This window comes from Drosophila simulans, chromosome 2R (genome assembly GCF_016746395.2).
Source record: "Drosophila simulans strain w501 chromosome 2R, Prin_Dsim_3.1, whole genome shotgun sequence".
NCBI classification, from domain to species: Eukaryota; Metazoa; Arthropoda; class Insecta; order Diptera; family Drosophilidae; genus Drosophila; species Drosophila simulans.
Window position 1 is genome coordinate 18,453,010 of NC_052521.2, and position 13,712 is coordinate 18,466,721.

At 46.8% G+C, this 13,712-nt stretch overlaps 6 protein-coding genes across 10 annotated transcripts; 2 read left to right on the plus strand and 4 right to left on the minus strand.

Annotated features, from left to right (window-relative positions):
• The first annotated feature begins 4 nt into the window (after positions 1-4).
• On the plus strand, positions 5-3,420 carry LOC6735523 (glucose-6-phosphate exchanger SLC37A2). Of its 4 annotated transcripts, none has more exons than XM_044922388.1 (7): positions 5-144; positions 741-966; positions 1,076-1,227; positions 1,295-1,863; positions 2,132-2,342; positions 2,400-2,548; positions 2,605-3,420. In XM_044922388.1, the coding sequence occupies exons 2-7, from the start codon at positions 833-835 to the stop codon at positions 2,974-2,976; spliced, it is 1,587 nt and encodes a 528-aa protein (XP_044778323.1). In that variant the 5' UTR covers positions 5-144; positions 741-832; the 3' UTR covers positions 2,977-3,420. The 4 variants fall into 4 exon arrangements, with proteins under 4 accessions (XP_044778323.1, XP_044778325.1, XP_016028867.1 ...); XM_016168649.3 differs by lacking the exon at positions 5-144 and adding an exon at positions 184-317; XM_044922389.1 differs by lacking the exon at positions 5-144 and adding an exon at positions 403-584.
• A 43-nt stretch (positions 3,421-3,463) lies between these two features.
• LOC6735524 (probable multidrug resistance-associated protein lethal(2)03659) lies at positions 3,464-8,540 on the minus strand. Its single transcript, XM_016181448.3, has 6 exons — positions 8,022-8,540; positions 7,358-7,588; positions 5,043-7,275; positions 4,827-4,977; positions 3,812-4,760; positions 3,464-3,755 (listed from the first exon to the last, which is right to left on the minus strand). Exons 1-6 carry the CDS (start codon positions 8,102-8,104, stop codon positions 3,464-3,466), a joined length of 3,939 nt encoding a protein of 1,312 aa, XP_016028869.1. The 5' UTR covers positions 8,105-8,540.
• Positions 8,541-8,688: 148 nt separating this feature from the next.
• On the minus strand, positions 8,689-9,905 carry LOC6735525 (ceramide-1-phosphate transfer protein). Of its 2 annotated transcripts, XR_005543539.2 has the most exons (4): positions 9,656-9,905; positions 9,372-9,589; positions 8,815-9,311; positions 8,689-8,753 (listed from the first exon to the last, which is right to left on the minus strand). XR_005543539.2 is itself a non-coding variant. In XM_039291413.2 (3 exons), the coding sequence occupies exons 1-3, from the start codon at positions 9,808-9,810 to the stop codon at positions 9,016-9,018; spliced, it is 669 nt and encodes a 222-aa protein (XP_039147347.1). In that variant the 5' UTR covers positions 9,811-9,905; the 3' UTR covers positions 8,689-9,015. The 2 variants fall into 2 exon arrangements, 1 of the variants encoding a protein (XP_039147347.1); XM_039291413.2 differs by having other exon boundaries at positions 8,689-9,311.
• Positions 9,906-9,999: 94 nt separating this feature from the next.
• Positions 10,000-11,195, minus strand: LOC6735526 (SAGA-associated factor 29). The gene is made up of 4 exons (XM_002082426.4): positions 11,042-11,195; positions 10,758-10,986; positions 10,548-10,705; positions 10,000-10,485 (listed from the first exon to the last, which is right to left on the minus strand). Exons 1-4 carry the CDS (start codon positions 11,078-11,080, stop codon positions 10,042-10,044), a joined length of 870 nt encoding a protein of 289 aa, XP_002082462.1. The 5' UTR covers positions 11,081-11,195; the 3' UTR covers positions 10,000-10,041.
• Positions 11,196-11,411: 216 nt separating this feature from the next.
• On the plus strand, positions 11,412-12,136 carry LOC6735527 (60S ribosomal protein L29). Its single transcript, XM_016168651.3, has 4 exons — positions 11,412-11,523; positions 11,585-11,609; positions 11,785-11,892; positions 11,960-12,136. Exons 3-4 carry the CDS (start codon positions 11,791-11,793, stop codon positions 12,086-12,088), a joined length of 231 nt encoding a protein of 76 aa, XP_016028871.1. The 5' UTR covers positions 11,412-11,523; positions 11,585-11,609; positions 11,785-11,790; the 3' UTR covers positions 12,089-12,136.
• LOC6735528 (queuosine salvage protein) lies at positions 12,128-13,324 on the minus strand. Its single transcript, XM_002082428.4, has 2 exons — positions 12,996-13,324; positions 12,128-12,939 (listed from the first exon to the last, which is right to left on the minus strand). Exons 1-2 carry the CDS (start codon positions 13,255-13,257, stop codon positions 12,164-12,166), a joined length of 1,038 nt encoding a protein of 345 aa, XP_002082464.2. The 5' UTR covers positions 13,258-13,324; the 3' UTR covers positions 12,128-12,163.
• Positions 13,325-13,712: the final 388 nt, after the last annotated feature.

Consider the following 13,712-nt stretch of genomic DNA (forward strand, 5'->3'; position numbering starts at 1 on the left):
CTAAAATACACAAGAAGTAGCAGCCGTGGTCACACTGGCAGCAGATATCGATAGTCGCGGGTAGCAGTCGATGTTTCTCCACCTTTATTTTGTTATTTTCCGACGGAGTAATGTTTACTGCAGCTGTTTAGTGTGTGTTTAACGGTAATATTAAGTGCATAAAGCTGTTTTTCAATGTCGCCGTGTTTAATCCCAAGCAATCTGTTAGATTCCGCAAGAAATTCCATTTGTTGGCGACAACAAACAAAGACTTAGAAATCCGACAAGCGTCGACTAAGAAATACTCTGTAAATTGATGAGAACAAGTGAACAGAAAAGTAAATAAACATTGATGGATTACGTCAAAAACAAGGGACTTCTATACAACAGTAACAGTATAAGAAAACGATCGGTGTTCTTTGAGATAAAAACGTGCGGTTTCTTATCACAAAGCACAAAACACTATCTAAGTTGAACATTTTTCGCCAACGCAGCAGAATAGTAAAGCCAGCGGAAACGCATTTCGTTTTACGACTGCGATACGAAGCTTCATTGTTTGAGCGGAACGACGACGTAAACAAGAAAACTGGGAAGCAGAAACATATGTATGGTGATAAGTTCGGATATTTTATCCGCGACCTCAGCAGAAACCGCGACCCACTCCGCGGTACCTGCACCTTCCACCCCTTAACGCCGAAAATGTATCTCGAACTGAGTCACCACATCACTCACCACCTACCTGTTGATCATTGTTCTTTCAGGTAGCTGGCATTACTCGCAACCGAAACGGATTCGGGAACCCAGCCACCTGGACGAGCAGCACTTGCACCTCGCCCACCGTTCGCGCCAGTCGATGAGAGCTCCACTGGGATTGGCCAGAACGCGAAAGATGAGCAATAACTACAACGACGTGCCATTCGGCATCCGGGCAGTCCAGCGGCTGTCCCGGCACTGCTGCACCCGCTTCCATGCCCGCAGAGATTTGCTGTGAGTATGCGATAACTTCTAAATAGATTGATTGCACCTTAGTGCTGAGCCTTTACCCCATATTATGAATTGCTATAATGAGTAGATATTGATATTTTGTCTATTTCAGCTACAAGATGTCTGTGTTTGTGCTAACTTTCCTGGCCTACGCCTGCTATCACATGTGCCGCAAGCCCATCTCCGTGGTCAAGTCGGTGCTGCAAGGAAACTGTTCCACAGCGCTTGCTGCATCGGGTCAGGAATGTGGATATGCGCCCTTTGGTTAGTTTGTCCCTTAACTATTGTAACGTGTACAATAGTTAACTATAAACAAGTTGACAATTTACAGATGTTCCCGATGCCACCACCCTGTTCGGAATGCTGGACTCGGCCTTCCTCTTCTCCTATGCCATCGCCATGTTCGCTTCTGGTTTCGTAGCGGAACGCGTTTCCCTGCGATACTTCTTGTCCATGGGCATGATCCTCACCGGAGTGTTCACCTACATGTTCGGCATTGCTCGCACCTCCAATATCCATAGCTTGTGGTATTTTATAATCGTGCAAATATTCGCTGGCATCTTCCAAACGACCGGATGGCCAGGTGTAGTGGCGCTGGTGGGTCGTTGGTTTGGAAAGTCGAAACGCGGGCTGATCTTTGGTATATGGAACAGCCATACGTCTATTGGAAACATTCTCGGCACGCTGATAGCGGCGCATTATGTGGAATCCGATTGGGCGCTGTCATTTGTGGTACCCGGCATTATCATTGCAGCCGTTGGATTTTTACTCTTCCTTTTCCTAGTGGATCAGCCGGAGATTGTGGGCTGTTACCCACAAGCCGGGCAGCAGGAGCGTCGCGTGGCCAATGAGTCTGATGTGGAACAGGACGACGAGGAGCAAGTGCGCCACAACGATGCGGTAAGTATCAGATTCAGGTTTTTTATTGATGTTCCGCATGCGAAGTACATTACACCCGGTCTCCCAATATGTTGCAATTATGAATTCAAAAACGTACTTTGCTCGGCGTTAGTGTGTGATCAGTTTTGGGTACGACACTTCGAGAACTGTAAGTGCATGACTATTTCTATGGTTTCCATCTTATGTCTGCCATTTTGCTTGTGTAAATCTTGCGCTTTGAATGACACTCAATATTAAATAGTTAAATAATTCGTCTTATTTATTTTAGGAAATTAACTATAGATCGGCTCCCACCGAGCGTACTCCAATCCTTCCACGATCTCAACCAGAAGCAGTGCCAAGGGGTCGCGGACGTCCCATCAGCCTGATCGATGCTCTATTCATACCCGGTGTGGTAGAGTTTTCCCTGTGTTTGTTCTTTACCAAGCTGGTAAGCTACACGTTCATGTACTGGCTGCCACTCTACATACAAAAATCCAGTAAGTGCCCAGAAAAGAATATACAATACCGTCAATAATATAATTCCTCCTATGCAGGCACATTGGGTCCAGAACTGTCCGCTGATTTGTCCACTCTTTTCGATGTGGGTGGCATTTTGGGTGCAATAGCTGCGGGCTATCTATCAGATGTGAGCGGGATGTCGGCCACCGTCTGCACAGGCATGTTGTTCGTTGCCTCGCCCATTGTAAGTACCCTAGACAAGCCACAGAAACCATTACTAAGAACATGTGTTCGTTTCAGCTGCTGATGTATCAACAATATGGTGCATTGTCGATGACAATCAGCATAGTGCTTTTGATTGTGGTCGGCATCTTTGTGAACGGACCTTATGCCCTGATTACAACCTCTGTCAGTGCAGAGCTGGGCCAGCACAGCTCCCTGGAGGGCAATGCCAATGCTCTGGCCACGGTGACGGCCATTATCGATGGCACTGGGTCAATCGGAGCGGCAGTTGGGCCACTGCTTGCCGGCCTTATCTCCACCGCCGGATGGCAGTATGTCTTCCACATGCTCATCGCCGCCGACATCATTGCCATGGTGCTGCTGGGGCGACTGGTCTTCAAGGAGTTCGCTGCACTGCGTCGTGCATCGCATCGTATTCGGATTGAATAGCAGGAAGAAGCCGAGGCGGATGTGGTTTGACCGTATATATTTTTGTTTCTAGCGTTCTCTGTACATACCATAGCATTTGTATAGCTAACATAAAGAACGTTTTCTTTTCATTCGAGAGCATATCAGAGTGTTTCTGATCCTAGTTTTACCCATACATGTCAATACCTAATGTTATTTTAAATGGAATGTTTACCATCATCCTAGGCTATCCATCAAGTTTACAGTTTTGATATATTACCTACATACATATATATATATATTTATATATACATCTATGTTGTAATCTTGTGTGTGCGCGCGTGTGTCAGAGTCTCCTCGTTTTAAGTGCCGAACTATCATTAGTACTAGCGTAATTCTACTGCTATGTAAATACACTTTACCGTACACTTTTCGTACCAATAAAACCGAATTTGACTGTTCTCCGCGGCAGTACAATTTCTGAAAGCCGATGCTTAAGTTAAATCCCGCTTCCGCTGGCTATCCCTGCTCATTCTTCGGAAATGGTCAAGGAGTCCCTTCTGTTGCGGCGCATGTAACTCTCTGATGCAATCTTCTTGAGGAACTTCACAGTGGCCGCATCGTTCTGATTGACGAGCTTAAGAAGGGCTCCATCCTTGCGCTGTAGGAGCTTATGAGGTGCTCCGAACTCCACAATCTGACCAGCATCCATTACCAGGACACTGTCATTGTCCATCACAGTATGCAATCTGTGTGCGATCGTCAGCACAGTGCACTCAGCAAACTTGGTCTGGATGGTTTCTTGGATCAGGATATCAGTTCTAAGAGATAAAGAGTTAATTACCAATCTATTGAAATTAGAAGCTTAAATACTTACTCTGTATCCACATTTGCAGTTGCTTCATCCATAACCAGAACTCGATTCTGTCGGAGAATAGCTCTGGCCAAGCAGACCAGTTGCCTCTGACCCATGCTGAAGTTGGAGCCACCGTCCTGCATGCGACAGGAAAGACCTCCTTCCAATGAGGAAACATGCTTCTTCAGTTTGACGTCCTCCAATGCACTCCACAGGGACTCGTCGCTTTTTTCATCAAATGGATCCAGATTGAAGCGCAGTGTTCCAGAGAACAGAACAGGATCTTGTGGGATTATCGAGATTCTACTTCGCAGGTCGTGGAGACCCAGTTTACCAATGTCCAATCCATCGATCTCGATGGTTCCCTCATTAAGAGCCAATCGGAATAGAGCTTGAATTATAGAGGATTTTCCCGCTCCAGTACGTCCAACAATGCCAATCTTTTCCATGGGCTGGGATTCAAAGTTCAGTCCTCTAAGGATATCCTCATCTCCCGGGGAATATCTCATGCGTAGATCCTGGAACCGAAGGTGACCAGCTTGCGGCCATTCAGCTGCAAGATTCACACTCTTTGGACTCTCAAGTGGTGGCTCCGATGGCGTCTGAGCGTACTCTAACACTCGTTCCACGCTGGTCATATTGTTCTCCATCTCGGCAGTCTGGCGCATGCCCCACTGACACATAATGACCAAGGTCATGGACTGGGTGATGGCCAGACCCACATCTCCGCTGTAGAAGCTCTGATTGATAACCAGAAAGCTAAAGGTCACCGCCAGGATATAGACCACGCAGATCAGATCGGTCCAGAAGGAAAACGCCCTGTTGGCGCTTACATAGAGAAAAAGGGCAGAGGAGTTGGTGTTCTGGTGGCCATGGAAAGTCTGCTCCAGCTGCGGCATGGCATCCATGGATCTTATGGTCGAGTGTCCATGGAAGGTTTGGTTCGTGTGCGAGTAGATGGGACTGCGTGCTGTTAAGTTAAATAAGTAAAGTTAGTAAGATTATTAGTGGATTATTCAGATAGATTTGAACCTACTCAAGCTCTCAATCCTCTTCAGACTTCGACTGGCGCCTATATAGAGGGCACGGCAGAAATACAATAGTATAACCATAATGGCCGCTGGGATGAGCAGCCAATAGTTGGCAATGGCCACGATCACCAGCACAGCCACCACATCTACCAGGAACTAAGGGCCAAGACAAACGAAATGCATTAAACAAAAGAAGAAGTGCTTCAGCTAGGTTGACTTACTTGAAGGGAATCCATCATAGCCTGTGGCAGATTCACATCTACATTCTGAATGTCGCTGGAGAATCGATTGAGCACTCTCCCAGATGGATTGGCATTGAAGAAGTACATCCAGGCGCGGATTATCCCATGGTAGAGCTGATCGTGCAATGTCAGTGAGATGCGCAGGCACATAAAGAAGAATCCGAAGGTGCGCAGCAGAAACAAGGCCAAAGTGAGTAAAAGGAGCACCGTGTACCAGATAACCATCTTGGTGCGCGTGGCTTCATAGTCATCCATCGAATCATAACCTCGGTCCTCCTCCCAAGTGGCCCATCGTGAGATGAAGATGTCCATGAGGGCCTGGCATCCTCGGGCCAGGACAAACATGGAGAGCACCAAACAGACCAGGAATGGAGCGCCAAGAGCCCGAAAGTAAGCCTTATAGGTATCGTAGCTCACGGCACCCTGAAGTTGCTGTTCGGCATTGCCATTCTCATCCTGGACGGTGGCAGGATCCTCTTCTTCTCCCTTGCTTAGCTGCTTAGACGTCCTGTCCACCTGGCTAAGCACACGCTTCACTTGCTGCTTATCCGCCTCGATGGCCTCCAGATCCAGAGCAGCATGATGGGTGATAACGTCCTTAAGTTCCTCATAGCTACCCTGCTGCGTGAGCTTTCCTCCCTCCAACAGCAGCAGCTGATCCACACTCTTGAGCAACTGGACATGATGAGTGACTAGAATGCGCATTTTGCCATCGAGCAGTCGGTGGAAGCACTTGTCCATCAGCAGCTTACCCACCTGGGCATCAACGGCGGCCAGAGGATCGTCGAATAGGTAGATATCCGCCTGGCGGTACACTGCTCTGGCTAGCGCAATCCTGGCCTTTTGGCCACCACTCAGGCTGATTCCTCGCTCACCCACAACGGTGGCATCACCACGTGGCAGTAGTTCCAAATCCCTGTCCAACTGGCAGGCATGAACCACGGCTCGGTATCGCTTCTCCTCGTACTGCTCCACAAACAGGATGTTTTCCCTGATGCTACCCTGGAATACCCATGGCTGCTGGGCGGCATAGCTAATCCTGCCATGAACCTCCACTCGTCCCTGCATGAGCTCGATCTCACCGAGAATGGCATGGAGAAGGGTGCTCTTTCCGGAGCCCACGTTACCCACAATGCCCACAAACTGACCGGCGTTGATGTGAAAGGAGATACCCTCAATATGTGGCTTCCTAGGTTGCTTTATGCTCGGCTTGTCCCAACTCGCGCTCACTTTTCGGAAACTTAAGCACTTAGTTTCACTTTGTACGCAGTGGAGGCGGCCACTTTGTGCTGGTTTCGGTTTCTCTGTATCCAATTCCAGTCCGGGATTTTCTCGGCAGCAGGACTCCTCCGCTGGCTTCTCCACTTGCAGCAGGAACTCCACTACTCGACGCGCACTGACCAGAGTCTGAGCCCAAGTGGTGATGGCCATGGGCCAGTAGTGCAGCAGGGAATCATTGAGTAAGCCGTAGTAGGAAGACAGAATGAACACCTTCTTGGCCGTCACAAGGTCACCCACATACACGTAGGCCACCAGACTCAGGAATAGCGATATCTTGGAGATCATATTGGTGCACTGCAGGGCGGCGTAGATGCTCATGGATCCTCGGATGGCCTTCACCTCCGACTGCCTTACTGCGGCAATCAGGCGTCCAAAGGACTTCTCCCACGCATACATCTTAATCACCTGGATGGCACCGATGATCTCGTTCATGAGCTTTACACGTGCATCCCGATGCTTGGCAGATTGGGTGCCAAAACTAGCAGATGCCTTGGCGGCCCAGGCTTGCAGGGGTATCAATATCACAATGAAGGCGATTCCAATCAGGGATGTCCAACCCACCTGGCGGAACATCAAGTACCCAAAGATGCAGGCCTCTACGGGACCCTTCCACAGGTCGTGAAAGAAGTAGAAAGTCAAGTCGAACTGCGAGAGATCGATGGACATCACCGAAATGGCCTGGCCTCCAAGTCCTTCGCCACTGCTCGCCGAGGCGCGCAGACATTTCCGGTAGACCAGGCCGGCACAGGCCAATCTGACCCGCGTTCCCACCGCGAATACATAGAACATAAACGGGTGAAACACCAGGGAGGTGACCAGCGAGCACAGGACAATGCCCATGGCGTACAGATAGGCACTCTCCTTGGTCACCGTCGTCTGGCCGTAGGCGAAGTAGGAGATCAATCCTCCGAGCAGCAAAGGCTGGAAGGAACTGCAATCAAAGCGGAAGTAAAAAATAAAATAAGATAAAGATTGCTGTGATATCCGGAAGTATATTTAGATACTGCACTTACTGAATAGCCATTTCCAGCAGAGAATACAGAACGCAAACGGGAACAAACTGCCAGCCATAGACCTTAAAGATTAGCCGCATAAGACTGGGATTTTTCTTCTTGGACTCCTTCTCCCAGTGGGGCTGTAGGTTTCTGGTCAAGGACTCACTATCGAAACTGGGCAGGTGTTCGTACAGCTTACTCGCGTCCAACTCCTCCCGCCTGCCCTTCCGGAAGACACTGTGCATCCATCTGAAGGAGGGAAAATGATAAGTCGTTCAATATCTTATCAATGTATCTCCAAGGTGGACGACTTGCAAATGGCATGTCTGATCCAGGGCATTACTACGTGACTGCCCAACAGTCAATGGTCAATCAATATCACGAAATTCCGATTTATGACCGAAATCTCATGTGGAAACTATGGGTAAAACCACATTTACAAAATAACCTTTACCACTTAATAAGTTTCGAAAAAGTTATTCCAAAGCTGACTCCTGGGCATTACAAGTATCTTAACTTTTTTGCTTAAACATTCTGAGATGTTGTTTATTAGCACTTATTAGCATCAATTAATACTATTCTGATCGCGAGTTGTAAACTATTCACTGATTGACCATGACCATGGACTCGTTTCCGCAGAGATTTTCACTTTTCACCAATAAAAACAATATTGACGACTCACAGGAACAGCCACTTGGAGATTATATTGGCCTTGATAAACGGATTACGCTCTCGTTTCGGACTCGACTGCTTAGAAGCATCCATGGCTCCATATGCTCGCGGCGCCTGACGGATTCAATATGCCCCAAAACGGACGGGCGAAGGCGCTTTTAACGACTTCAGCAATCCCAGACGGAACGGTGGTGACGTTTGTTGATTATTTGTCCGGAGAACCACCATCTTCCACGGTTTTGCACTTGGCACAAAGCCTGTCCAAACGGCGATAAAGTGGCCAACTCAACACGTTTTTTGCGAGTTCCTCGCGTTTTGATAGTGATACGTAGTGATAGTGACTAAGGCGTAATCGATAGCGCAATTAGCCTGCAATTGAAACGGCGGCCATTACTGCAATTTGCGCTCCAAAAGCTAGCTCGCTAAGCCCAAATGCGGCCATATATCTTGACTGGATTCTGGAGATATAGGGGAGTTTTAGCGGCCTTTGTCTTGGACAATAATCACAACCAGATAGGCCAATCCGTTTGTATCCGAAGTAGGTTTTTTATGAGGCAGCATTCCCCCAGCAGCTTATCTAATCGGGACCGCTTATTATGCTGTTATATTTGGAACTGGCACGAGAAACTATGTTTGTCCAGGTTGCCCAAGTTCAATACACCCAGAGATAAGACAAGTTTTCATTCATGACTAAAGCTTTAATGGCGTTAAATTACGGGGGATTTCGGAAATATTGCACAGCCTGTGGACAAGGCGATATATGAGCGATTGCAGGCAATTTCAAATGCAAAATTAAAACTTACGTCTTAGGAAACGAATACTTGCAGTTACACATTCAACACAGAAAATTTTAGCTACATAAACTACGCCGGGGTAGCCAGCAGATCTGATAGACAGTAATATACAGTACAAACATATTATAAAAGTATAATATCATGTATTAGGCATCTTTTCATCTTATCAGTCTATCAGATCTTTTGAATGCCCCAGATGTATAATAGATTCTAAGGCAGGCTGTGTAGATCGTATAGCGTGTAGAGGCCTTCTGTGCGATCGTAGTTGGTTCTCATGTACTTCAGCATGGAAGGCAGGTTCTCCTTGGCCGCCTCGACATCGGAGCACACTTTCTTCAGAAGATCTCCCCTAGTGGGCATCGCGTACATAGCCAGGCGCGCTCCTTTGCGGATGAGGAATGAGTGATGCTTGCCCAGAGTGTCATCGTAAGCCTCCTTGCACACGTCCACAGTCTTTTGGTCGTCGGGTATCGCCTGAATCCGATTGAGAAACTCGTAGACAAAGTCTAGATAAGAAGAACCCAATCAATTAGCCACTGTGGCAGTTATATGCGCATAACGCTTACCAAGACCGCGATGAAGACGTAGCAGCGTTCGACTGCCGGACACGTAACCCTTCTGAGTGAGCAACTGGGCCTCCTTCTCGTACTCCAGCATGGTCCTGAAGGTATTAAAGTGTTCCTGCTCCTCCGCGTCCTTGGCTCTCAGGGCGTATAGGATATCTATTTTGCTGCGCACATCGCTGCTGACAAAACTGAAGACACTGCCCATGAGCTGGAAGAACCTAATGAGCACCCAAATAACAATAGAGCACCACTAAAAACATAAACATCATAATCGCTCAGTTTACTTCATTATTTCCTCGTAGGCTGCCAAGTATGCGTCTAATTGTACGTCGTCCTCGTCAAGAAGGCTGGTTTCGAATAAATTAGACACTTTGAGGATATCAAAACAGTTTCCATTTTCCGTGCCATTGGTCTGCGTCGCTAAGCTCGTTTTACTCATCTTATTTGCCTGCCTTTCCTCTTTGTTTTGCTACAAACTTTAAAGTTTATTTTTATATTTTTTTGAGGGAATCAATGTAACCGTTTTCCAAAAAATATATGGTATTAAAATACCACCCCGAAAATTTCCTGTTATCCCAGACAGAAACCAGTCTATTGTTAATTGATTACAATTTTAATTGGAGCTATTATTACAATTACATTTAATTCTTAAAGTTAAGTTAATACATTTTTATGCTGATGATAGATTCCCGCTGCCACTGCCAGCCCCCTTTTTCGTAGGACGATATGCAATCACATAGCGCTGGGCCACCGGCAAGGGTTCTGCATAGCCATTCATGTACGAGGAGTCCTCGAATAACACCTCGTAATCCTCGGTGGCGGTCTGCGGCAGGCGATGGACAATGGCCTTGTAGAAGCAGGTGGTCTGTGGATATAGCGCCATTACCACTGTGTCCTTGGGGAATAGGGCGTGACCATCGGTCTCGGGATTTGCACGCATCAAAGGCAGTGGGATGACCTTTCGCTTGCTCAGCACATGGCGATCCTTTTGCTCCTCGTCAATGTCGATCACGTCGTATTTGTTTTGACGATGCAGGAACTGCACCACCTCAGCCAGGATCCAGTTCTCCTCCTCATCAATTCCCTTGGCTAAGGCGGCAACATTGTCGCCAACCTATAGAGTGGAACCCAATTGATTAGAACATTATCCCAGCTTCTTTCTTCAAATGACCTTACCTTGGCAACATAGTTCCCCTCGGCGGGAATGGCACCACATAGAGCTGGTGCCCGTTCTCCTAGTTTGCCAACGAATAAAGGCAACGTTTGCGCTGAGAGCTGTACCATTTTCATGAGGGCTCCTCGTCGAATGGCCTCCTTATTTCCAGCGTTGCGTGCTGTAGAATAAATGAGATTAAGTCCTATTCCTATATCCCAACACAAACCCACCTTGGATGCGCCTCTCGTTGCGAATGCTCCGAATCTCGTGGATTTTGGCCAGAGCGGCTCGGATTGTGGCCTCCTCCTGCTCAGCCTCAATTAAACTGGCCTTGAGCAGGGGCTTAACCTTCTGATTGGTGGCATGCAGAGATCGTACCAGACTGGCAATGGAGTTCTCCGCCCGACGACGCTCCTCGTCCACATTGTGAATGTTTTGTTGAATAACCTTCAGGCGATCCTGTAAATGCCATAAAAATATAACATATATCCATATTTATTGTTAACATCTTTACCTGAATCTGTTGGGCGGCACTCTCCGCAGTTAGTGGCATTTTTTTTCGTTATTTTAACAATAAAATAAATTTGTTTTTTGAACACTTTGTTTATCTTTGCAAGGTAAACAAAAACAAGCAAAATCGTAAAGCCGACAACGCGTTAGTATTAATTATGCGATAGTTTTATATTTTACCTCAGTATTTTTTTTAAATTCTACCAAATTTCATTTCAACATAATAATTATTGTTTTGATTTTTGTACCATATAATCTTATTATTTGACTTTAGTGGGTTTGATCATCTTTTACTGGATCCTTTTCTCAAACACGAATATTTACTTTTTAAATTTGTTTACGTTTCTTACATTTGAGATGGAAGCAAGTGCGCCTAACAGCATCCAGATAACAGCACGATGTCTTCACGTGGTTGGCGTTATTTAGTCCCTTTTCTGCGCTCTATGACAGCCTCTCTGGCTTTCCCTTCTTTTCCACCGCGTTTCCGTAAGTGTGCTCCGCGTTTTTCCAATTGGCTATTTTTATTTATAATATCATTTACTTGCAGCTAGGAATTCCAGTGTGCAAAAAACGTAGGTGCCTAATACACGAGCAATGCAACGAAATTTTCAACAGTTGGCTTTTTGTTCAACTGGCGTTGGCTTAAAGTGATCTCCAAGTGTTTAACCCCAAGCAAAAATTGTAATGGCGAATATTTTCTGTTTTCATGTGACGCCCCATCAACGAATCTTTGGTTATCCGGAGTAGTTCAAGATGGCCAAGTCCAAGAATCACACAAATCACAACCAGAACAAGAAGGCCCATCGTAATGGCATCAAGCGCCCGCTGCGCAAACGCCACGAGTCCACTCTGGGTGTAAGTATTCAAAAATATGCATATTTAGTTAGCATCCAGTTGATATTAACAACCTTCCCGTCTTCAGATGGATGTGAAATTCCTGATCAACCAGCGCTACGCACGCAAGGGAAACCTTTCCCGCGAGGAGTCCGTGAAGCGTTACAACGAGCGCATCGCTTCCCAGAAGGGCAAGCCAAAGCCTGTTACTCTGTAGATGATTGCCCCGCTTGTGGATAATTAAAGGACAATTCAGTTTAACAAAGAAACGTCTTTATTTGTGTTGCCATCGCTAGTAGTAGATGCTCAGCACCTTGTGGAAGGGAATGTGCTCCAGGTCGGCATTGTGCCGACGCCGGTAGTCCCACAGATATTGGTCGATCACAATGGAGTTGACGTTGTCCAGTGAGATTTCGGGGTGTTGTTCCTTGAGTATCTTCACCACAGCATCCCTAACTTGTTCGATGATGTAAATGGATGCGCCGCGTATCTCCACCTCTCGGGGATCGCCGTTCTCTAGAATAGTATCCGTCTTTAGGAACTCCAATAGCTCACTGGTGTACTCCAAACTGCCGAAGTGAACTAGCACCTGGGGAATTCGGTAGTCGGCGAACATGGTTATCTGATCGATGTCATTAAAGTATCCCAGTCCCTGACCTTTGTAGCAGGACCACACATCGCCCACCAGGATTTGGGCTCGTTTTAGGATGGAGACTCGCTTTCCAGCGAACTCAGCCTCATCGCGAAAACAGGGAAACTCCTCCACAACGAGATCCAGCAAACGTACGGCCGATTTCTCGGCCTTCTTGATAACATTCTCAAAACTGCCGTCGTACTTGTCGATCAGAACTTTGCCCACTTCATGGAGCGATTCCAGCCGCTTCTGGAGCAGCGGAATCACGGTCTCCCCATCGTCAGAGCGGAAAATGTTCTCCAGGGTTTTCAGATCAATCTGGGAATAGAACTTGGGATTGATCACATCCACGCCTTCCTTGATGGCTCTCTTAATCGCCGCACACAGCGCAAAGTAGCCGGTATAGCCATCGACCTTGTATTTGGTGTAGTTATCTGCAGAAGATTACCATTGAAGATAGTGGATGCTGCTATAAATATCAATTACTCACCGGGGGTCCAGAAGCAAAAGTTCAGGGTGTCCAACACAAAGACCCAGTCGGCTGCTTTGGAATAATCCTCCGGCTGATTTGGGTTTGGATTGGGATGTAATTCGTGCTGCGAGAAGTTTTCCACAGCAATGCGCTTTTCTATTAGGCCTTTTACGATTTCCTGGGTCAGTTTTTCAATGCCTGCGGGCAGAATACGAACATGCTTGGCATTTTCTACGATATAGGCTCCAGATTCCCGGGGACTTAGTTTGCTGCTGGACATTTTAACAATTTAATTTAAGTTTTTAATTAAGATGTCGCGACTTTTGGCGCTGTAACAGGCGTCTGGTTTATTTAGGAGATTGGGGTTCGTAAGTAGTCTGGCAACGCCACCAGGGCTGCAGACGCGAAAGAACAGTTTCGGCCTGGTGGCAGCGCTGAAATAACACATGAAGGAGCTGCGAATTTCGCTCGTTGCTCGCGGAATAAAATAAGCAAATAATAGTTAAATGGCAATAGTGGGTCACCAACTAGCCGCCAGTCTTTTTGTAACTGATTGTGTAATGTTCAAAGAGTGAAGTGCGTGCAAAAAAGAGAACGCGTGCAGTGCCGTTGATTGCTTAAACAAAAAGTCATCAATTTGTTTTTGTGTGGCTTTGTTGTTTGTGAATGCCCAGGAAATATTTAATTCACACGACAGTTACTCAAGTGCCGAACGTTCTTTGTGCGATTAAGAAA